General features: G+C 44.7%; 1 protein-coding gene across 1 annotated transcript in view; it reads right to left on the bottom strand.

The window, feature by feature from the left end:
* The window catches only part of LOC111955524 (adenylate cyclase type 2-like), a 99,020-nt gene that overhangs the window by 30,282 nt on the left and 45,457 nt on the right, over nucleotides 1-23,281 (bottom strand). The window contains exons 5-16 of the mRNA XM_070436379.1: nucleotides 18,711-18,868; nucleotides 17,688-17,799; nucleotides 16,506-16,633; nucleotides 14,225-14,302; nucleotides 13,933-14,049; nucleotides 11,385-11,465; nucleotides 10,847-10,916; nucleotides 10,517-10,614; nucleotides 9,453-9,525; nucleotides 8,917-8,935; nucleotides 1,221-1,354; nucleotides 816-936 (exon numbers count right to left, since the gene is read on the bottom strand). Of these exons, the coding sequence (XP_070292480.1) occupies nucleotides 816-936; nucleotides 1,221-1,354; nucleotides 8,917-8,935; nucleotides 9,453-9,525; nucleotides 10,517-10,614; nucleotides 10,847-10,916; nucleotides 11,385-11,465; nucleotides 13,933-14,049; nucleotides 14,225-14,302; nucleotides 16,506-16,633; nucleotides 17,688-17,799; nucleotides 18,711-18,868 (1,189 nt within the window). The remainder of the gene's footprint in view (nucleotides 1-815; nucleotides 937-1,220; nucleotides 1,355-8,916; nucleotides 8,936-9,452; nucleotides 9,526-10,516; nucleotides 10,615-10,846; nucleotides 10,917-11,384; nucleotides 11,466-13,932; nucleotides 14,050-14,224; nucleotides 14,303-16,505; nucleotides 16,634-17,687; nucleotides 17,800-18,710; nucleotides 18,869-23,281) is intronic.

Below are 23,281 nucleotides of genomic sequence, written 5' to 3'. Positions count from 1 at the left end.
GATTCCAACAGGATGCTCTTGATGGTGCAGCTGTAGAACTTTTTGGGGATCTGGGGACCCATGCCAAGGTCTGTAATACCAACTTGTTTCAAGCAGACCCCATAGTCCCTGTGCCCAAGAACACCAAGGTAACCTGCTTAAATTACTTTCACCCCTTAGAACTCACATCTATAGCCATGAAAGGTTTTGAAAGGCTGGTCATGGCTCACATCAACACCATCATCCCAGACACCCTGGACCCATTCCAATTCACATACCGCCCCAACAGATCCACAGATCAAAATAAAATAAAATCAAGATGATGCAACCTCTATTGCACTCCATACTACCCTCACCCACCTGGACAAAAGGAATACCCATGTAAGAATGCTGTTCATTGACTACAACGCAGCATTCAACCCCATAGTCCCCTCCAAACTCATCATCAAACTCAGGACCCTGGGACTGAACACCTCCCTCTGCAACCGGATCCTGGACTTCCTGACGGGCCTCCCCCAAGCGGTGAGGGTAGGCAACAACACATCCGCCACACTGAGCATCAACACGGGGGCCCCTCAGGGGTATGTGCTTAGTCCCCTCCTGTAATCCCTGTTCACCCACGACTGCACGAATCCAACACCATCATACATTTTTACCCCCTTATTTTACCAGGTAAGTTGATTGAGGACACATTCTCATTTTCAGCAACAACATGGGGAATAGTTACAGGGGAGCGCATGACTCCAACACCATCATCAAATTTGCTGACGACACAACAGTTGGGCTTGGCTTCCCTGTGGGTGGCCCACCTGTGCCTACACGGCTGGTAGATGTACTCACAGGTAAGTAGAACTTATTTCCATCCGTGAGGTGGGCGTGGCTGTGGGAGCTGAGAATGCTGTCATTGGTCAGGTTCATGGTAGGGGGTGTGGTCAAAACCTCATCTTCCAGGAAGAACTGGAAAGAGGTTTAGAAGAGAGAAAGAAGAGAGGAGAAGAGAAGTTAGACTTTAGCCCTACTAGGCTGTATTCCAGTGTGATCTACCAGTGGAATGACATTCATTACATTGCAAGTATCATTTTGATGGCTATAAGGAAGACTCGCCTGCCAGTTTTGCCTGGCACATCCTCTACACTCACGCACGCACACACACACCAACACACACACACACACACACACACACACCACACCCACACACACCACACACACACACACACACACACACACACACACACACACACCATGTTGAACACAGCCATGACCAGTATAAGAGCGGTGGTTGTCATGGTGAGGACCAATCGGAGCCAGGGTTTGTTGGCGATGATGATGCGTGAGGAAGTAGGGAGCCAGGGGAGAGAGCACCACGATCCTTTACCTCCCTGCTGAGAGAGACAGAGAGAGAGAGGGAGGAAGGAAGGAAGGAAGGAAGAAAGAAAGGGAGGGAGAGAGAGAGAGGGGACAGAGAGACAAGCAGGGGGACAGATAAAATGACAATGGGACTGGGAAAAGAGATCAAAATAGTGAGTAAAATCTTAAATAGAGAGAAAGAGAGAGAGACCAGAGACAGAGAGACCAGAGACAGAGAAAGAGAGAGAGAGAAAGAGAGACCAGAGACAGAGAGACCAGAGAAAGAGAGACCAGAGAAAGAGAGAGAAGGCTAGGGACAGTCCTGTATTGCCATAGTGCAACGGGAGAAGCCATGAAATTGAAGACTATGGGGGACAAGAACAAGAACAAACAACAGCTGCAGTAACAGATCTTAAAGAATGCCGCTGCAATGGATAGCTACCGTTTTACGGGCTCCTGACCAACTCTGTAATTTTATGGGGCTTTTTTGTTGGCTAATCTTAATTGTACATAATGTTTCTGCCATCGTTTCCTATGACCGAAAAGAGCTTCTGGACATCAGAACAGTGACCACAAACCTCGATTTGGATGAAGATTTCTACTTTACAATTACATAAATCCTATCAACGGGATGTGAAGAACTGTAATATCGTATGTTTCTCGGAGTTGTGGCTGAATAAGGACATGGATAATATGCATCGGCAAGACAGGACGGCAGCGTCGGGTAAGCTCAAGGTGGGAGGTTCTGCTCGCCGGAGTTAGAATAGCTTATGATAAGCTGTAAACCATACTATTCACCAAAATAGTTTTCATCTATATTTTTCGTAGTTGTCTATTTACCATCACAAACTGATGCTGTCACTAAGACCGCACTCCACGCAATGAGCTGTATAGGGCCATAAGCAAACAAGAAAATGCTTATCCAGAGGCGTTGCTCCTAGTGGTCGGTGATATTAATGCAGGAAAACTGAAATCTGTTTTACCTCATTTCTACCAGCATGTCACCTGTGCAACTAAAGGCAAAAAACTCTAGATCATCTTTATTCCACACACAGAAACACATACAAAGCTCTCCCTGGCCCTCCATTTGGCAAATATGACCATAAAAGGCTCTACATGGTCAATCGGATGTCTGCAGTGGACACACAGCCTTTACTACAATATGGCTTCTGCAGAAGTCAGGGCATTCATACTTCTTGTGCTTCGCGTAGCAGAGCAGGCCTGTTGTCAAGGAAGTGAGTTCGTGTTTATACAGCCACCACCAACCGTCAACCAAACATGTCATTGCAGAGCTATACGGAGCACTCCGCATTGTTACAACATTTTTGAGACTCACGGCGATGCGTCACACCCTCAATACGGAGCCTCCGACCACATTTTTGGATCAAGCATAAATTGCCTTCAACTCTATCCTCCTGATTCCTGCTTACAAGCAAAAACTCAAACAGTACCGCTGTTCCGCGCTGAATACGGAAGTGGTCTGATGAAGCGGATGCTAAGCTACAGGACTGTTTTGCTAGCACAGACTGGAATATGTTCGGGGGTTCATCTGATGACATTCAGAAGTTTACCACATCAGTCACCAGCTTCAATAATAAGAGCATTGATGATGTCGTCCCCATAGTGACAGTATGTACATATCCCAACCAGAAGCCATGGATTACAGGCAACATCTGCACTGAGCTAAAGGCTAGAGCTGCCTCTTTCAAGGAGCAGGACACTTATCTGGATGCTCCTAAGAAATCCCGCTACCACCTCCAATGAAACTACTACTACGCCGGCTCTGAGGATGTGGCAGGGCTTACAAACTATCATTGAAGCTGAATACGTTCTCTGTAGCCATTGTAAGACCTGTAGCCCTTTCCTGCAGTCATTACCAAAAGTGCTCTCTTTGGCTTCATGGTGGAATGTTAATATTTATTTTCATAGTTATTAAAATGACGAAAATCCGGTGTTTCTATGTCAATTTTTTCTTCTATATTTCAGTCTTATGTGATGTATATAAAGTGTAATATTGGAATGCAACCTCAAAATGTTATGCATTTCAACTGTATATCAGACATGGTACAGGTGTCTTCCTTTTTGTGGTAGGGAAATAAAGTACTTTTGTTTCAAAGTAGATTTGTTTAAGACTACTAATAATCACTCTGTGTGACCCTGATTTAGCCTATGCAGTAAAAGGTTAAACAGGTTAACATTCACAAGACCACAGGGCCAGATGAATTACAGCTGGCAAGTGTTTTCACTGACATTTTCAACCTCTCCCTGACCAAGTCTGTAAAACCTACATGCTCAAGCAGACCACCATAGTCCCGGTGCCCAAAAACGCTACGATAACGTGTATAAATGACTATCGCCTCATAGCACCCACATCTGTAGCCAAGAAGTGCTTTGAAAGGCTGGTTATGGCTCACATCAACACCATCATCTCAGACACCCTGGATCCACTCCAATTTGAATACCGCCCCTACATATCCACAGATGACGCAATCTCTATTGCACTCCACACTGCCCTCTCCTACCTGGACAAGAGGAACACCTATGTGAGAATGCTGTTCATTGACTACAGCTCAGCGTTAAACACCATAGTACCCTCCAAGCTCATCACTAAGCTAAGGACCCTGGGACTGAACACTTCCGTCTGCAACTGGATCCTGGACTTCCTGACGTGACGTCCCCCCAGGTGGTAAGGGTAGGCAACAACACATCTGCCACACTGACCCTCAACCCAGGGGCCCCTCAGGGGTGAGTGCTTAGTACCCTCCTGTACTCCCTGTTCACCCACGACTCCAACACCATCATACGTTTTTACCCCCTTTTTTTATCAGGTAAGTTGACTGAGGACACATTCTCATTTTCAGCAACAACCTGGGGAATAATTACAGGGGAGCGGGAGGGGATGAATGAGCCAATTGGAAGCTGGGGATGATTAGGTTGCCATGATCGTATGAGGGCCAGATTGGGAATGTAGCCGGGACACCACGGTTAACACCCCTACTCTTACGATAAGTGCCATGGGATCTTTAGTGTCCACAGAGAGTCAGGACACCCATTTAACGTCCCATCCGAAAGACAGCACCTTACACAGGGCAATGTCCCAATCACTGACCTGGAACATTGGTATATTTTTTTGTTGTTGATGAGAGGAAGAAGGGCCTCCTACTGGCCCTCCAACACCACTTACAGCAGCATCTGGTCTCCCATCCAGGGACCGACCTGGACCAACCCTGCTTAGCTTCAGAGGAAAGCCAGCATTGGGATGCAGGGTGATATGCTGCTGATGACAGAAAGGTGGTAGGCCTGATCACCAATGACAATGAGACAGCCTACAGGGAGGAAGTCAGAGACCTGGCAGTGTGGTGCCAGGACAACTACCTCTCCCTCAACGTCAGCAAGACAAAGGAGCTGATCGTGGACTACAGGAAACGGAGGGCTGAGCACGCCCCCCTTCACATCAACGGGGCTGTAGTGGAGCGGGTCGAGAGCTTCAAGTTCATCTGTGTCCACATCGCTAAGGATCTATCATGACCCACACACATCAACACAGTTGTGAAGCGTCAACTCTTTTCTCTGTATACAGCAATGATGTCACTCTTGCTGCGGGTGATTCTTTGATCCACCTCTACGCAGACAACACCATTCTGTATACATCTGGCCCTTCTTTGGACACTGTGTTAACAAACCTCCAAATGAGCTTCAATGCCATACAACACTCCTACCATGGCATCCAACTGCTCTTAAATGCTAGAAAAACGAAATGCATGCTTTTCAACCGTTCGCTGCCTGCACCTGCCCGCCCGCCCAGCATCACTACTCTGGACGGTTCTGACTTAGAATATGTGGACAACTACAAATACCTAGGTGTCTGGCTAGACTGTAAACTCTCCTTCCAGACTCATATTAAGCATCTCCAATCCAAAACTAAATCTAGAATCGGCTTCCTATTCGCAACAAAGCCTCCTTCACTCATGCTGCCAAACATACCCTCGTAAAACTGACTATCCTACCAATCCTTGACTTCGGCGATGTCATTTACAAAATAGCCTCCAACACTCTACTCAGCAAATTCGATACAGTCTATCACAGTGCCATCCGTTTTGTCACCAAAGTCCCATATACTACCCACCACTGCGACCTGTTGGCTGGTCCTCGCTACATATTCGTCACCAAACCCACTGGCTCCAGGTCATCTATAAGTCTTTGCTAGGTATAGCTCCGTCTTATCTCAGCTCACTGGTCACCATAGCAACACCTACCCGTAGGACGCGCTCAGGCAGGTATATTTCACTGGTAATCCCCAAAGCCAACACCCCCTTTGGCCGCCTTTACTTCCAGGTCTCTGCTGCCAATGACTGGAACGAATTGCAAAAATCACTGAAGTTGGAGACTTATATCTCCCTCACTAACTTTAAGCATCAGCTGTCAGAGCAGCTTACCGATCGCTGCAGCTGTACACAGCCCATCTGTAAATAGCCCATCCATCCAACCAACTACCTACCTCATTCCATATTTGTTTTGTTTTTCTGCTCTTTTGCACACCAGTATTTCTACTTGCACATTCCCATTTGCACATCTATCACTCCAGTGTTAATTGCTAAATTGTAATTACTTTTCCACTATTGCCTATTTATTGCCTTAACTCCTTACTTCATTTGCACACACTGTATACAGATTTTTCTATCGTGTTATTGACTGTATATTTGTTTATCCCATGTGTAACTCTGTGTTGTAGTTTTTGTCGCACTGCTTTGCTTTATCTTGGCCAGGTTGCAGTTGTAAATGAGAACTTGTTCTCAACTGGCCTACCTGGTTAAATAAAGGTGAAATAAGAAAATTAAAAGAGAGGGCACAACAACACCTCTTCCCCCTCAGGAGGCTGAAAATATTTGTCATGGGCCCTCAGATCCTCAAAAAGTTCTATAGCTGCACCCTTGAGAGCATCTTGACTGGCTGCATCACCACTTGGTATGGAAACTGCTTGGCATCCGACCGCAAGGCGATACAGAAGGTAGTGCATACAACCCCGTACATCACTGGGGCCGAGCTCCCTGATATCCAGGACTTCTATACAAGGCGGTGTCAGAGGAACGCCCTAAAAATTGCCAAAGACTCCAGCCACCTAAGTTATAGACTATTCTTTCTGCTACCGCACGGCAAGCGGTACTGTCTGGAACCAAGAGGACCCTGAACAGCTTCTACCTCCAAGCCATAAGACTTGTAAATAGTTAGTCTGGGCAGCTATTGGTTAACTATTTAACTATCTGCATGTACCCTTTTTGCACTAACTTTGACTCATCACATACGCTGCTGCTACTGTTTATTATCTGACACTTTATCCCTACCTATATGTACATATCTACCTCAATTACCTCGTACCCCTGCACATCGACTCGGTACTGGTAACCTGTGTATATAGCCAAGTTATCGTTACTCATTGTGTATTTATTATTAATTGTATTATTACGTGTTATTACTTTTCTATTATTTCTCTATTTTCTTTCTCTCTGCATTGTTTGCGAAGGGAGTGTAAGTAAGCGTGTCACTGTTAATCATAATAATTTGCAATTCAAGCATTGAAAACAGTTTGGTTTGTTTGCAGTCTTGAGCACTATACTATCCCATGTCCTTCCATCTGTCTCTTGTTCTGTTTTTCTGTCTATACTGTGTTTACTACCAATCACAGGATTTGGGTTGGCTCAGATACAGTATACAGAGACACTCTGAGACATCACAAATGGTTTAAGGAGAAATCTCAAGGTAGAACACCATGCAGGGACCAGGGCCAGACAGACTGTTGTGTTGCAGACTGTTGTTGTATAATAATGTGTTACACCAAATAATGAGTCCCAGACTACTGTCTTTCAAGCTCCATCTCTCCTCCACTGTCTGGTATCAGGTTAAAGTCTTCAGAGAGGATGAGAAAAGTATTTATAGGTTCTTTGTTATTTGTTTACTTTCTAGTCTTTCTTATCTTCATCTCATCTCACCCTGCTGCTGTAAGGACACAGCTAATGCAGGAGTGTGTGTGTGTGTCTTGTCGTTTAAAACTCCATGTTCCAGGCTGAATACAATCTGTCTTTGAAGCAAACACGCATGTACACACACGCGCACACGCACACACACGCACACACACACACATAGTGTCTCATTTGTAAATGGTGTTCTCTGTTCTCCAGTGCTGGTGTGACAGACACAGCTGTTGCAATCTGAGAATCCATATCCTGATAAATTAATGATACGGTGTGACTGCAATACCATGCAGCTTTAATCAAATATACACTATAAGCCTTCTCCATATTTTGTCTCTCTCCACCACCCTCTCTCTCTCCCTTCTCTATCTTCCTGTCTCTCTCCCTTCTCTATCTTCCTGTCTCTTTCTCTCTCTATCTTCCTGTCTCTTTCTCTGTCTATCTTCCTGTCTCTTTCTCTCTCTATCTTCCTGTCTCTCTCTATCTTCCTGTCTCTCTCTATCTTCCTGTCTCTGTCTCTCTCTATCTTCCTGTCTCTTTCTCTCTCTATCTTCCTATCTCTTTCTCTCTCTATCTTCCTGTCTCTTTCTCTCTCTATCTTCCTGTCTCTTTCTCTCTATCTTCCTGTCTCTTTCTCTCTGGGTGTGGGGAGGTTACTATGGTGTTTTTAATCAAATGGCTCATTAAGATGGCTCATTAAATAAAGACAGAAAGTCTAAAGTGTCTCTCGCTCTATTCCTCTCTATTCTTGCCTCGCTCTTCCCCAGCTCGTTCTTCCCCTCTCTCTCCTCCTCTTCATCCATCTCTCTTCTCTCCCCCTCCCACTTCTCTCTCTCTCTCTCAGTGTGTTCCACACTTGCATACAATAGACAGGATTTTCGGTTTCAACAGTAAACCCAAGGTCATCACTGACAATTCATTCATTCAGCCTGACCCATTGAGAGAGAGTGCAAGAGTGACAGAGATTCACTATGGTGAATCACTAAAACAATACAAAAATACACTATGGAAAAAGAAGGAACAGCACATCAGAAATCAGCTCAATGTAGTTGAAGAATCCATAGACTAACCTAAATTGTAAAACTCTAAACAAACAACAACACAAATAAGTATCTATCCAAAATGGAGATGTATGGGTTAACCACTTCTCCAATCTTTTTGGCTCTATAACAAAGAACAAACAGAAAAAACATATACATGATCAAATACAAATCGTAGAATCAACTATTAACTATTAAAGACCAGAACCCACTGGATTCTCCAATTACATTGAATGAACCACAACACAAAATACAAAAAACCCTCCAACCCAAAAAGGTCTGTGGTGTTGATGGTATCCTCAATGAAATTATAAAATATACAGACAATTGGCTATACTAAAACTCTTTAACATCATCCTTAGCTCTGGCATCTTCCCCAATATTTGGAAACAAAGACTGATCACCCCAATTCACAAAAGTGAGGACAAATTTGACCCCAATAACTACCGTGGGATATGCGTCAACAGCAACCTTGGGAAAATCCTCTGCATTATCATTAACATCAGACTCGTACATTTCCTCAGTTGAAAACAATGCTATCTAGAGCAATGTCAAATTGGCTTTTTAACAAATTATCATACGACAGACCACGTATTCACCCTGCACACCCTAATTGACAAACAAACAAACCAAAACAAGGCAAAGTCTTCTCATGCTTTGTTGATTTCAGAGAGAGAATGAGAGAGAGAGAGAGAGAGAGAGAAGAGAGAGGAGAGAGAGAACAAGAGAAAGTGCAAGAGAGACAGAGAGAACAAGAGAGAGAGAGAGACCAAGAGAGGAGAGAGTGCAGAGAGAACAGAGGAGCGAAAGAGAGAGAGAGACACGGGAAGAGAGAGAGAACGAGAGAGAGAAAAAGAGAGAGAGAGAGAAAAGAGAGAGAGAGAGAGAGAAAAAAGAGAGAGAGAGAACGAGAGAAAAAGAGAGAGAGAAGAAGTATGAAGAGAAAGGAGTAGATGATGTGGTGTGTGGTGTGTGTGTGTGTGTGTGTGTGTGTGTGTGTGTGTGTGTGTGTGTGTGTGTGTGTGTGTTGTGTGTGTGGTGTGTGTGTGGGTGTGTGTGTGGTGCTTGCATGCGTGTGGTGTGTGTGTGTGTGTTGTGTAACTTACCAAGATGTGGCTAGGAAACATATGACCAAGATCAGAGCTAAAAGGAGAAAAGACATGCCGAAGGAGATCCCCAACACTGCTGTTCTGTAACACACACACACACACACACAATGTGTTAACTACCTCCAGATGAGTCTATAGAGAGCAGTAAAACGATAATGTATTTGAATTGGAACCAGTGAACTGCGACCCACTTCCACTAAGTACTACATACTTCCCCCTATTATGCAGGCCTATGTTTCCTGAATACAGTTTATATTTTCTAACAGAAGTTAGCCAAGTAGACGGCTGATTTAGGCGTGTCATAAATGATGATGTCATGTCTAAATGGAAGAGACGTTAGTCTGAATGAGAAAATCAATGATGCTTTCAGAAGCTAGAGTATCTCTGTCTATGGCTCTACCCCTCCTGGCTCCTGTAAACACACACAATTAACTAAATGATGATGCAGTGCATTGGACCTTTTTTCCTTCCATAACGAGAATTCATCATCATCATTATCCTTGTCATCATCAAAGAAATCTTCATCATCATCATCGACATCTCAGACCCAGACCTTTTGATTCACATTCTAACCATCAGATGTTATTCATATCTTTTCATCTGTGTTTTCTTTCTTTCTTTCTCTTAATTGCTGTATCTTAAGGCGTATCATTTGCAGCTGCAATTGGGGACCTTATTGATGTGAGACTCAATCGATCAAAGATGCATTTCGTCTCTTGACACTGTAATTGCAAAGTTCTCTGTTTTTATAGAGAAAAGAACACAGACTTGAATGGCTTTTAGCACATCTAGTATTCCCACTATGAGGGCTACGATGCAGATTGTATGCTAAGTAGTATTGAACTGGTGAGTACCATGAAGAGTACTATGAAAGGCACTGTGAAGAGTACAGATGCACAGGACAAGTACTGTATCCATACTATGTAGTGTACTATGTAGTCTACTATGAAGTGTACTATGTAGGGTCCAGACTTACTTGGGCAGGACCAGTATCTGCACTATGAAGATGCAGCAGAAGATGAGACAGGCACAGGTGACGTAGTNAAGTGTACTATGTAGGGTCCAGACTTACTTGGGCAGGACCAGTATCTGCACTATGAAGATGCAGCAGAAGATGAGACAGGCACAGGTGACGTAGTATTTAAAGGCTGGCAGAGTGGTGGCTCGATACTGGGGACATTAACACACACATGGTCAACAGGTGGTGGTCAAAATGAAGCATTTTTTTTACTGTAACTTCACATTATAACTCTCTAACACGTTCTAACTTTCACAGCAATCATCTTTTCTTTTTATGGAGTCACTGCATTTTTGTCTGGGGCAGCAGTGGCAGAATATGACATTTTCATTTTTCAATTTCATTTGCATTTGACTGAACTGGAGTGCTGTTGTCCTACAGCACCTCCTTCTCCAGAGTCTTGTTGTGAAAGAACAGTGAGATCCTCTGGATGTCCTCAGACTTCAGCCACTGCCTACAGAGAAGAGAACACAGAGACACTCAGACAGCGGTTCACACAGACACTAGCAATACATCAGGGACATTAAACAAGACACCTCAGAATTTCCTCCCTTCCAACCATCATTTCGAGGCATTTGGGACATTCTTTCCCCCCCCCCCCATTACACGTCATGTTTTTAATAACTATTGTTTCGTCTGTTATTTTATGTTGCTCTTTAAGTATCTGCACTCCTGAATTGAATTAAATTTTAACGTAAATCCACTTGTCACATAAAAGGTACTGAACTAAGTGCTTCATACAAATGATAATGAATGGATTATACAATAGGCTTTTCACTAGGTCTCAAAGAGCTTTAGTTAGTAAGGTGGGGAAGTCACCTCATCTAGCACCAATGTGAAACACCTACCACACTTGATGATGCATAACGACAACATGGCTGTCACTGTTCTAGAAATAAAGCAGGTGTGTAGTCGTACTAACTTTTGTGAGTTGATGCCGTCGATGGTTCTGATCATCCTCTCTTCCAGTTCCTCTTCAAACCGTCTCTTCTGAGATTTAGTCCTGAGAGGAAGAACAAGATGCAGCATACTCAAGGACAAACACAGATAGCCCTACAAGGAGACAGGATGACCTGTAATGAATGGGAATCATGTACCGATCTAGGATCTTCATTTGATCACCCTGTTCCAGGAGAACTGTCCTGCAATGCAGGAAATGTAAAACTTGTAGTGTTTTTGAGGTTAAAAAAGCTTCTTACGACACTTTTTAACAACCCCTAAAAGAATATCCACATAATAATTCACATTTCCTGTTGCTGCGGTATTATTTTCCTGCTGTAGTAAACTGGCTGAAACTAAGATCCTACATCTGTAATGGAATCTATAGTGGTGTAGAAAGGAGCCATAGGTTGGTGTCTATAGATAGATCTATTCCTGGAGGAGGATGAGAGAACAATATTACTCAGATGGGTAGACAGTCTTGACACAGGAAATAGTGACATCAACCGTGTATTGTTCTACACAACCAATAACATAACAGCAATAACATTAAACCAAGGTTAGGCCTGAATGATCTTACCCATCAAACCCTTCTTTAATACCTTTTGATATGCCAACAATAACGGCAGGCAATTTTCTGTATACAGAACATATTATACAGCGATGCCAACAATATGAGTATGTTGATCAATATTATATCCTGTTTGGTGTCATGTTCTTAAGACATGACTGGTGTAAAGGAAAGATGACTGATCTGTAGGGGTAAAGTCTGGTGGTCTGGTGTAAAGCGAAAGATGACTGATCTGACAGCGGTAAAGTTCTGGTGGTCTGGTGTAAAAGTAAAGTGACTGACTCTGTACCGAACGCTCAACCGTCATGCGTCGTATCAACTGACGCCTAGTAAAGTACAGATGACTGATCTGAAGGGGTAAAGACCTCTGGTGGTCGCTGTGGTACGTAAAGATTGACTGAATCTGTAGGGGTAAAGTCTGGTGGTTCTTTGGTAAAGTAAAGATGACTGATCCTGAAGGGCGTAAAGTCATGGTGGTCTGGTGTAAAGTAAAGATGAATCTGATCTGTCGAGAGGAAAGTCTGGTTGCTCTTTGGTGTAAAGTAAAGATAGACTGATTTGAAGGGGTAAAGTCCTGGTGGTCCTGGTGTCAAAGTAAAGATGACTGATCACTGATAGGGTAAAGTCCTGGTGTCTGGTGTAAACGTAAAGATAGACTGATCTCTAGAAAGTGGTGTCGGAAAGAAGTACTTGACTGTAGGTACGTCTGTGGCTGGTGTAAAGTAAAGATTGACTGATCTGAAGGGGCTAAAGTCTGGTGGTCTGGTGTAAAGTAAAGATGACTGATCTGATGGGGTAAAGGGTCTGGTGGTCTGCGTGTAAAGGAAAGATGACTGATCTGTAGGGGTAAGTCTGGTGGTACTGTTGGTGTAAAGTAAAAGATGACTTGATCTGAGGGGTAAAGTTCTGGTGGTCCTGTGTAATAGTAAAGATGACCTGATCTGTAAGGGTAAATGGTCTGTGTGTCTGGTGTAAGATAGATGACTTGAATGATCTGAAAGGGGTCAAAGTCTGGTGGTCTGGTGTAAAGTAAACGAATGCTACTGATCTGAGAGGGTAAGTCTTACTGGTGCTTGGTGTAAAGTAAAGATGCTTGATCTGAGTAACCTGGTTCGTGGACATAGGAAAGACGATTTGATGAGAAGTCTGTGTCTTAAAGAAAGGACGAAGGTCCTGGGCTAAAGAACTGGGTACTGAGGGTAGTCATGGTGTGGTAGTAAAGATACTGATCTTCAGGGAGTTGAGGTGGTTAAAGAGACATCAAGCAAGTATCACCCTTCTGGAAAGTTTTCTCCATTGACATCAAGACCCATTACACAGAAAGGTGAGGCTGGACATGCAGTGTGTTTCAAATATGTTTGTTGGTGTGTGTGTCGTGCTGTGCATGTGTGTTGTGTGTGTGTGTGGTGTGTGTGTGTGTGTGTGTGTGTGTGTGGTGTGGTGTGTGTGTGTGTGTGTGTGGTGTGGGTGTGTGTGTGTGTGTGGTGTTGTGTGTGTGTGTGGTGTTGTGTGTGTGTTGTGTTTCACTTACAGTAGTGTTATAATCTTGCCCGTTGTCAGTAAGTCATGCTGTCTCTGTGGTGCAGGTTAGCAAAGGGTTTTGCGCCCCCCCCGACTCCAGGTATCAGAGTCATTCCTGACCGATGGCCCTCATCTTCCCCTCACGTCCAGATGTAGAACGAGAAACGCGTACAGCAGTGGGGGCTCCGCCTCTTCAACTGCTGGTGAACCCAATCAATAATGGAGAGGAGTATAAACTTTCCGCCCCTTTTTTATCTTGTCTAAAGATCTATTTCTTCAATTCAAGCAAAAACAGCTTCATGGTCCGCTTTTTTACTGTATTATAAAACAGTAGTATATACGCCAATAAATCGGTAGTTTATAAACGTGAGTTTTTAGAGTATGTTTTGTCTGGTGGTTGTGTTTGGACCATGTTTGGACACATTGCTTCATGTCTCACCTTGGGGTTGAGACCAGGTAGGTGAGTGACTTCGTGTTCCTTCGGTAAAAGTCTCTACCTTTGTCGCCCTCCCCCTGATTCCCAGCCTTATAGGAGCCTTCAGATGCTCCAATGTTACTGAGGACAGATATGGACACGCCTGGGGGAGGAGTGAAAGTGAGAGGGAAGAGAGGAGAGAGGGAGGAAGGAAGAGAGAGGGTGATTATACAAACATAAGCCAATGGTTTGTGAACTGCAATATGTCTTGGGAAATATTTCAAAAAAAGCCAGACCCCCTATTGGTTGATCTTACCCGCCCTGGCACGCCCCTGCCTCCATGTGATTGGCTAGAGTGACATCATGTGGACCAGACATCGTATTGGGCCACTCTCTGGAGGGCCGATGACGCCACACAGCACGTTCCCAGAATGCACCCCCGACTCGGCATATTGATTCGAACCGCCCAGTAGCATTCGCCGCACCTTCCTAAGGTAAAAATGTATAACCTCAAATGAACCCTCATGCTTTTTCAACGGGGTGAAAAATATTCTGAGTTTGGGTGTGTGTGTTTGAGGACAAAGGTTGGTGTTGTGGTGTGTGTGTGTGTGTGTGTGTGTGTGTGTGTGTGTGTGTGTGTGGTGTGTGTGTGTGTGTGTGTGTGTGGTGTGTGTGTGTGTGTGTGTGGTGTGTGTGTGTGTGTGTGTGTGTGTGTGTGTGGTGTGTGGTGTGTGTGTGTGTGTGTTTAGCCCACTGGCGCACAAGAGAGGATTAGTTTATCATCACTAATTTCACATTGTATTTGCACTACAGCTCACACACAGCTGAGACCTCAGTCTGGCTGGGATAGAGGCTTGTGTGTGAGCGTGTGTTGTTTGTACATGACTACATGCCTGTGGTTTGTGTGTGCATGTACTCGTGCATGTGTGTGGTGTTGCATGTGTCTGGTAGTGCATACAGTTGAGTCGTAGTTTACATACACTTAGGTTGAAGTCATTAAAACTCGTTTTTCAACCACTCCACAAATGTCCTTGCTTAACAAACTATAGTTTTCGGCAAGTCGGTTAGGACATCTACTTTGTGCATGACACAAGTAATTTTTCTGGAACAATTGTTTAACAGACCGATAATTTCACTTATAATTCACCTGCATTTACAATTCCAGTGGGTCAGAAGATTAACATACACTAAGTTGACTGTGCCTTTTAAACAGCTTGGAAATTCCAGAAAAAATTATGTCATGGCTTTAGAAGCTTCTGATAGGCTAATTGACATCATTTCAGTCAATTGGGAGGTGTACCTGTGGATGTATTTCAAGGCCTACCTTCCAAACTCAGTGCCTCTTTGCTTGAACATCATGCGGAAAATCAAAAAGAAATCAGTCAAGAACCTCAAAAAATTGTAGAACCCTCCACCAAGTCTGGTTCATCCTTGGGAGAATTTACCAAATGCCTGAAGGTACCCACGTTCACTCTGTACAAACAATAGTAGCAAGTATAGAACAAACCATGGGACCCACCGCCAGCCGTCATACTAGCAACCGCTCAGGAAGGAGACGCGTTCTGTCTCCTAGAAATGAACGTACTTTGCTGCAAAAAGTGCAAATCAATCCCAGAAAACCAGCAAAGGCCTTGTGAAGATGCTGGAGGAAACAGGTACAATGTATCTTATCCACAGTAAACGAGTCCTATATTCGAAAATACCTGAAGTCCACTCAGCAGGAAGAAGCCTCTGCTCCAAAACCGCCATAAAAAAAAAGCCAGACTACGGTTTGCAACGGCACATGGGGACAAAACTATTGTACTTTTTTGGAGAATGTTCCTCTGGTCTGATGAAACAAAAATAGAATTGTTTGGCCAAATGACCATCGTTATGTTTGGAGGAAAAAGGGGGAGGCTTGCCAAGCCGAAGAACACCATCCCAACCGTGAAGCACGGGGGTTGGCAGCATCATGGTGTGGGGTGCTTTGCTGCAGGAGGGACCTGGTGCACTTCCAAAATAGATGGCCATCATGAGGAGGAAAATTATGTGGATATATTGAAGCAACATCTCAAGACAATCAGTCAGGAAAATTTAATGCTTGGTCCGCAAGTGGGTCTTCCAAAATGGACAATGACCCCAAGCATACATCCAAGTTGCTGCAAAATGGCTTAAGGACAACAAAGTCAAGGTATTGGAGTGGCCATCCACAAAGCCCTGACTTCAATCCCATAGAAAATTTGTGGGCAGAACTGAAAAAAGCACTGTGCGGCAAGGAGGTCTACAAACCTGACTTCAGTTACACCAGCTCTGTCAGGAGATATGGGCCAAAATTGCACCCAACTTATTGTGGGAAGCTTGTGGAAGGCTACCCGAAACGTTATTCTGACATTTCACATTCTTAAAATAAGTGGTGATCCTAACTGACCTAAGACAGGGAATTTTTACTTGGATTAAATGTCAGGAATTGTGAAAATACTGAGTTTTAAATGTGTATTTGGCTAAGGTGTATTTAAACTTCCGACTTCAACTGTATGTACGTTTGTGTGTGTGTGTTGTATGTGTGTTTTGTGTGTGTTAAGTGTGCTGTGTTGAAAGCCAGAGAGCTGGTGTTTTACTTGATGGCCTCACACATGTCCAGTCCCATCTTGACACAGTTGCCTGCGTGGTGTGGGAGAGACTCTGGTAGGCCTGATACACAGTAGTAACAATCACCCAGGATCTTTATACGCATACACTCATTCTCCTGGAGAGAGGAGCGGGAGCGAGTAGAGAAGAGAGGGAAAAAGAGAGAGAGAGAGAGAGAGAGTAGGTGAGAGGGAGAGAGAGTAGGTGAGAGGGAGAGAGAGTATGTGAGAGGTAGAGAGAGAGAGAGAGAGAGAGAGAGAAAGAGTAGGTGAGAGGCGAGAGAGAGAGAGAGAGAGAGAGAGAGAGAGAGAGAGAGAGAGAGAGAGAGAGAAGAGAGAGATAGGTGAGAAGGAGAGAGAGAGAGAGAGAGAGAGAGATAGGTGAGAGGGAGGCAGAGAGAGAGAGAGTAGGTGAGAGAGGAGAGAGAGAGAGAGACTAGGTGAGAGGGAGAGCAGAGAGGGAGAGAGAGAGAGAGTAGGTGAGAGGGAGAAAGAGACATGAGTTAGTAGGGAGAGGAATAGGGAGAGGGGGAAACAGATGCACAGAGCTAGGGAGAGAAAGAGAGAGAGAGAAAAAGTGAATTACTTTGTCTAAATAAAATGTAACAAATCCAGAGAAAATCAAAATATGACCTTGGGTTTACAGATTATGCATATAACCATTAGCCACCATATTCAAAAATCTACTTTTCATCAACTTTGTATGAACTTTGCATAGCTTGTGGAACTGCATTACTGTGCATCCCTAGTGAACACATACACCTACACAGATGTGCTAATGCCCTCTCACACACACAACGATGACCAAAACACACTCTCACTAGATGTGAGGCTGCTTACAGCAATGCCCAAACATCCAAACTCCTCTGTCTATTATATAACAAACAAATTGCTGGGGCACTAGGCTGTGTGTGTGTGTGTGCATGTGCGTGTGCGTGTGTGCGTGCATGTAGGCCTGTAGCTGTACTGACATGAATCAACAGCTAACACTCCATCCGAGAAAACACAGCAGACAGATCAGCAAGAGAGAAAACTTCCCACGGATATATTACGCACAACTACCGTTATGGTGTGCTAGTTTGTCTGTGTGCGTGTGTCCATGTGTGTGCTAGCATGTGTACATCCATGTGTGTGTCATCTGTGTGTGTGTCATATGCGTGCGTGTAACATTACCTTGGCGATCTGGTCAAACTTGCCGAACAATTCATTCAGCATGTGCACCAGTTCTCCGGGTGAGCAGTCACCAGCCAGTTTAGTGAACCCTACTATGTCTGCATACAGAATACTGAAACAAACAGAGAGAGAGAAACATAGAGAGAGAGTGAGAGAGAGAGAGGGGGAAGAGATTCAAAGGGCTTAAAACAAAGTAAAAAACAAATGTCTTCTACTTTCCTCCTCTCTTTCTTTTCTTATGCTCTGCAGAATACTGCAGAGAGAGAGAGAGAGAGAGAGAGAGAAGGGACAAAGGAATACCCATTCAGTAAAAGGCCCAGCAGTCTTTTCTTTTCTCCTCTAATCTGAGATTTCAGCACCAAGGACAGCGACAGTTATGCCGTCAGAATCTGAATAAGAGCTGCCTTTCAGCTCCACATGACGTTGGACAGCAAACATCTTTGGTGCAGCCACTCCCAACTGCCTGGGAGAATCTCAGTCCTTGAAAACCCATTAGCTATAATCATAGAGGTCAATGGTAAACTACTTCTGAGCTCTACACTCTTGAGAAATATTCACGCACGCAGACAGACGATTTTGCATACAAACAAACTTGTGAGACCCACTCCAAACCGAGGACATTGCTACATCCCTCTCAGTTGTACCACCATGATGGAAAAGGCATTACTAACAACAACCCAATAGAGTTTCAATACATTGATGATGATTTGACTTGCCTTATGATTACAGATTGGAGTTGAGCGGAGCTCCTTGTCTTTCAATCTACAGAAGGAGATCATTGACTGTATGTATATAGGATCTACTTGACTCTCTATTTCAACAGTAATCACCAATAGAATCCAGTAGACTGGAGCCTGGATTAACTGAGCATATCAGTATCACTACAGAACACTAAGGAACACAAATAACACAAACAGGACACAGCATAGATGACCTATCTAGGACGGAGAGGAGAGTAGTGTAGTGTAGAGCAGAGCAGAGCAGAGTAGAGTATAGTAGAGTAGAGAAGAGACAGATGTTTACCTAACGTTGGTGTGTCGTTGGACATAGAGGTTGTGAAAGTTGTTGGTTCCCTCTGCCCGGCCGAAGTCCCTGTCCCTTGGTCCCTGTAACCTCTGAATGATCTCTGCCTTCATCACACGGGCGATATGGGCCGGGAGCAGGGACAACAGTAACCTTTCCTGTTGTGAGAGAGAGGGATAGAAAGGGGGAAAGAGAGAGAGAGAGGATAAGTCCTGTGGAGTCCAAATTAACTGCTTTCGGTATGCATACACACACAAAACATACACATACACACACAGACTGATATTTATGAGTGTATAATTCAGTATCAGGACCAGGCCTCTCGATGGGTAATAACAATAATACTAATGGAAGGTTACTAAAATATATGTCATGCAGAGGAGGCTGGTGAGATGAGCTATAGGAGGATGGGCTCATTGTAATGGCTGGAATGAAATAAATGGACGGAGTCAAAAATGTGGTTTCCATATGTCTGATATCGTTCCATTTCTTCCTTTCCAGCCATTACAATGGGCCCATCCTCCTATAGCTCCTCCTACCAACCTTCTCTGATTTACTGTGTTCAGTCTCTTTTAAATGGCAGGAAATGTACCGGACTCACAGTCTGCAATTAACCTTGTCTGTGTTTGTGTGTGTGTGTGTGTGTGTGTGTGCATGAGTGTGTGTGTGTGTGTGTGCATGTGTGCGTGTTTTTGTGTGTGAGTGCGAATGTGTGCCTGCATACAGGGGTGCAGGGGTGTGTGTGTGTGTGTGTTTGCATGCTTGTGTGTTTGTGGTTGCATTGATTGCAGTAGGCCTTGATTGCAGTGAGTATAAATCAGACTAACTAGCACTCATCACAACGTGGTCAATTATCCCTCCAGCAGCAGTCTGGGAAGGGAAGGTGGTACCAGCTCAACTCTAGGAACACAGATCATTTTGTCTCATTTAATCAATAAGTTTCCTCCAGTTTCTACTGTCATGAACATGATTATAAGTCTCCATTTACTTACGCCAATAATCGTTTTCTCAACAATGGCCTGCCCTTTAGGACACTAGTTCAACGGGTCATTTTAAGTGATGTATTAACTCAAATCATGTAGTTACTCTAGTTCCAGCTTCTAAGAGTAACAGAGCATGTGGTGGTAGGTAAGAGTCAACCATGCGTTATAATGCCTTAACGCAGTGACATTAAGGTGACATTAATGTCTGTGTAGTGACATAATGTGGCAGAAAAGAAAGTGGGTCTGCTGGACAGAGATACCCTGTTACTCACCCTCTGTGTGTGTGTGTGTGTGTGTGTGTGTGTGTGTGTGTGTGTGTGTGTGTGTGTGTGGTGTGTGTGTGTGTTGTGTGTGTGTGTGGTGTGTGTGTGCTGCGTGTGGTGTTGTGTGGTGGTGGTGTGTGTGGTGTGGGTGTGTGTGTGTGGTGTGTGTGTGTGTGTGGTGGTGTGTGTGTGTGTGTGTGTGTGTGTGTTGTTGTGTGGTGTTTCGTTAAGAGCGAGATAGTCGGGTAACTTAAGGCTGAAATTCAGCCCAAACACAGCAAAACGGTAGCTCTTTAAATTTTATAGTAAATGACTGGAGGTTCAAAAGTGAGGAGATTAAATGATCTTTTGGCGTGATTTTGTTTTTGTAAAAAACACACAACATAATTTCCTAAACAAAATACGATCAACGGCAATTTTTTTTTCAATTCAGAGTTGTTATGGAGGAGAGGAAAGCGAGGGAGGGAGTGAGGGAAGCACAGACTGAGGTTACACAAGGCAATGTCTATTTTTAGGCCACCGCAATCTCCATGCAGGTCCCCAACCTTTCTGGAGTTAATTTGTGCTGTGTTTTAGGAAAATGGGTTTCAGGTTGGGTGTATGTGTGTGTGTGTGTGTAAGTATGTGTGGTGGTGGTGTTTGGTACGTGCATGCAAGTGTATGGCGTGTAAGTGTGTTACATTTGCCTCTGTGTTTTAGGAAAATTAGCACTGTGGTTTGTGAAGGATATAATCGGCGCCTCTTTACTTTCTACTCTGTTTAACTGGCCCCATTTATGAGTCACATCCCTAAGGCGCACCTGACACACCAGCACACGCCCACGCCACCCCCACACATCACCCACACACCACCCACAAGCCACGTCAACCCCACAACATACCCACGACAAGCTCACACACACACAACACACAACACACACACACACACACAACACATCCACACAACACACACATCACTACACCACACAACACATGCACACACACACACACACACACACACACACACAACAGTACACACACACCCGCACACACACTGACTTAATCATGCTTTTAGTTGCTGTCTGTGGTGCCATGGCACCTGCTGTGTGGTACATTCTTAGAAAAAGGGGTTCCAAAGAAGGTCTTCCGTCTGGTCCCCATAGGAGAAACCTTTTTGGTTGCCACGGGTAAAACCCTTTTTGGTTACGATGTAGAATCCCCTCCTGTCGGAAAGAGTTTACAATACAAAATGGGCTCCATCAGAACACAAAAACGGTGTCTAACTTAGAAACCAAAGCGTTTCTAACGTGGAGGATCAATCAAATCAATCAAATTTATTAGTCCATACACCTGGTTAGCAGATGTTAATGGAGTGTAGCGAAATGCTTTGTGCTTCTAAGTTCCGAAGAATGCAGTATACCCAACAAGTAATCTAACCGTAAAACTAATCTCCAGCAACTACCTACCTTATACACAGAACACAGCAAGTGTAAGGGATAAAGAACTATGTACATAAGAGTATATGAATGCAGTGTGGTACAGAACGGCATGGCAAGGAGCGTAGATGGTATACAGAGTACGGTAGATACATATGAGATGAGTTACTGTAGGGTATGTAACAGTAAAGTGGCAAGTTTAAACGTGGCTAGTGGTACATGTATTTACATAAAGAGATTGGCAGATGCAGTAGATGATATATGAAGTAAAGTATAATGGAAGTATGAGATGGGCGTAATGGGTAGGGTATGTAAACCATTATATTAAGTGGCATTGTTTAAAGTGGCTAGTGGTCATTGTTAACATAATTTCCATCAATTCCCAATTTTTAAGAGTGGCTGGAGCTTGAGTCAGTATGTTGGCAAGCGGCCGCTAAATGTTAGTGGTGGCTGTTTAACAGTCTGATGGCTTGTAGGATAGAAGTGGTTTTTCCAGTCTCCTCGGTCCTGCTTTGATGCACCGTACTGACACTCGCCTTCCTGATGATAGCGGGGTGAACAGGCAGTGGCTTTGGGTGGTTGTTGTCCTTGATGATCTTTAATGGAGCCTCTGTGACATGGGGTGTGTACGGTGGTGCCTGGAGGGCAGGTAGTTTGCCCGCCGGTGGTGCGTTCTGCAGACCTCACTACCCCTCTGGAAGAGCCTTAACGGTTGTGGGCCGGAGAGTTGCCGTACCAGCGGTGATACAGCCGACGCAGGATGCTTCTCCGATTGTGCATCTGTAGAAGTTTGTGAGTGCTTTTGATGACAAGCCCGAATTTCTTCTCAGCTCCTGGAGGTTGAAGAGGCGCTTGCTGCGCCTTCTTCACACGCTGTCTGTGTGGGTGGAACCAATTCCAGTTTGTCCGTGATGTGTACAACCGAGGAACTTAAACGTTCGCACCTTCTCCACTACTGACCCGTCGATGTGGATAGGGGGGTGGCTCCCTCCTGCTGTTTCCTGGAAGTCCACAATCATCTCCTTTGTTTTGTTGAAACTTGAGTGTGAGGTTTATTTTCCTGACACGCCATCGCGGTTGACACTCCGAGAGCCCTCCCCTCCCTGTAGGCCGTCTCGTCGTTGTTGGTATAGCCATCACCACTGTAGTGTCATCCGGCAAACTTGATGATTGAAGTTTGGAGGCGTGCATGGCATGCAGTCGTGGGGTGAACAGGGAGTTACAGGAGAGGGCTCAGAACGCACCCTTGGTGGGGCCCAGTGTTGAGGATCAGCGGGAGTGGAGATGTTGTTACCTACCCCTCACCACCTGGGGGCGGCCCCGTCAGGAAGTCCCAGGACCCAGTTGCAGCAGGGCGGGGTCGGAGACCGCCAGGGTTCGAGCTTGATGACGAGTTTAGGAGGGTACTATGGTGTTAAATGCTGAGCTGTAGATCGATGGAACAGCATTCTCACATGGGTATTCCTCTTGTCCAGATGGGTTAGGGCAGTGTGCAGTGGTGGTTTGCGATTGCCGTCGTCTGTGGCCTATTGGGTCGGTAAGCAATTGGAGTGGGTCTACGGTGTCCGGTAAGGGTGAGGTGAATATGGTCCTTGACTAGTCTCTCAAGCACTTCAGTGATGAACGGAAGTGAGTGGCCTAACGGGGCGGCTAGTCGTTTAGACTCAGTTAGCACTATAGCTTTCTTGGGAACAGGAACAATGGTGGCCCTCTTGAAGCATGTGGGAACAGCAGACTGGGATAAGGATTGATTGAATATGTCCGTAAACACACACAGCCAGCTGGTCTGCGCATGCTCTGAGCACGCGGCTGGGAATCGCCGTCTGGGCCTGCAGCCTTGCGAGGGTTAACACGTTTAAATGTTTTACTCACCTCGGCTGCAGTGAAGGAGAGCCCGCAGGTTTTTGGTAG

Source organism: Salvelinus sp. IW2-2015, linkage group LG31, assembly GCF_002910315.2.
Source record: "Salvelinus sp. IW2-2015 linkage group LG31, ASM291031v2, whole genome shotgun sequence".
In the NCBI taxonomy this organism is placed as follows: domain Eukaryota; kingdom Metazoa; phylum Chordata; class Actinopteri; order Salmoniformes; family Salmonidae; genus Salvelinus; species Salvelinus sp. IW2-2015.
The sequence above is the reverse complement of the archived record's forward strand: the minus strand, read 5'-3'. Positions and strand labels throughout refer to the sequence as shown.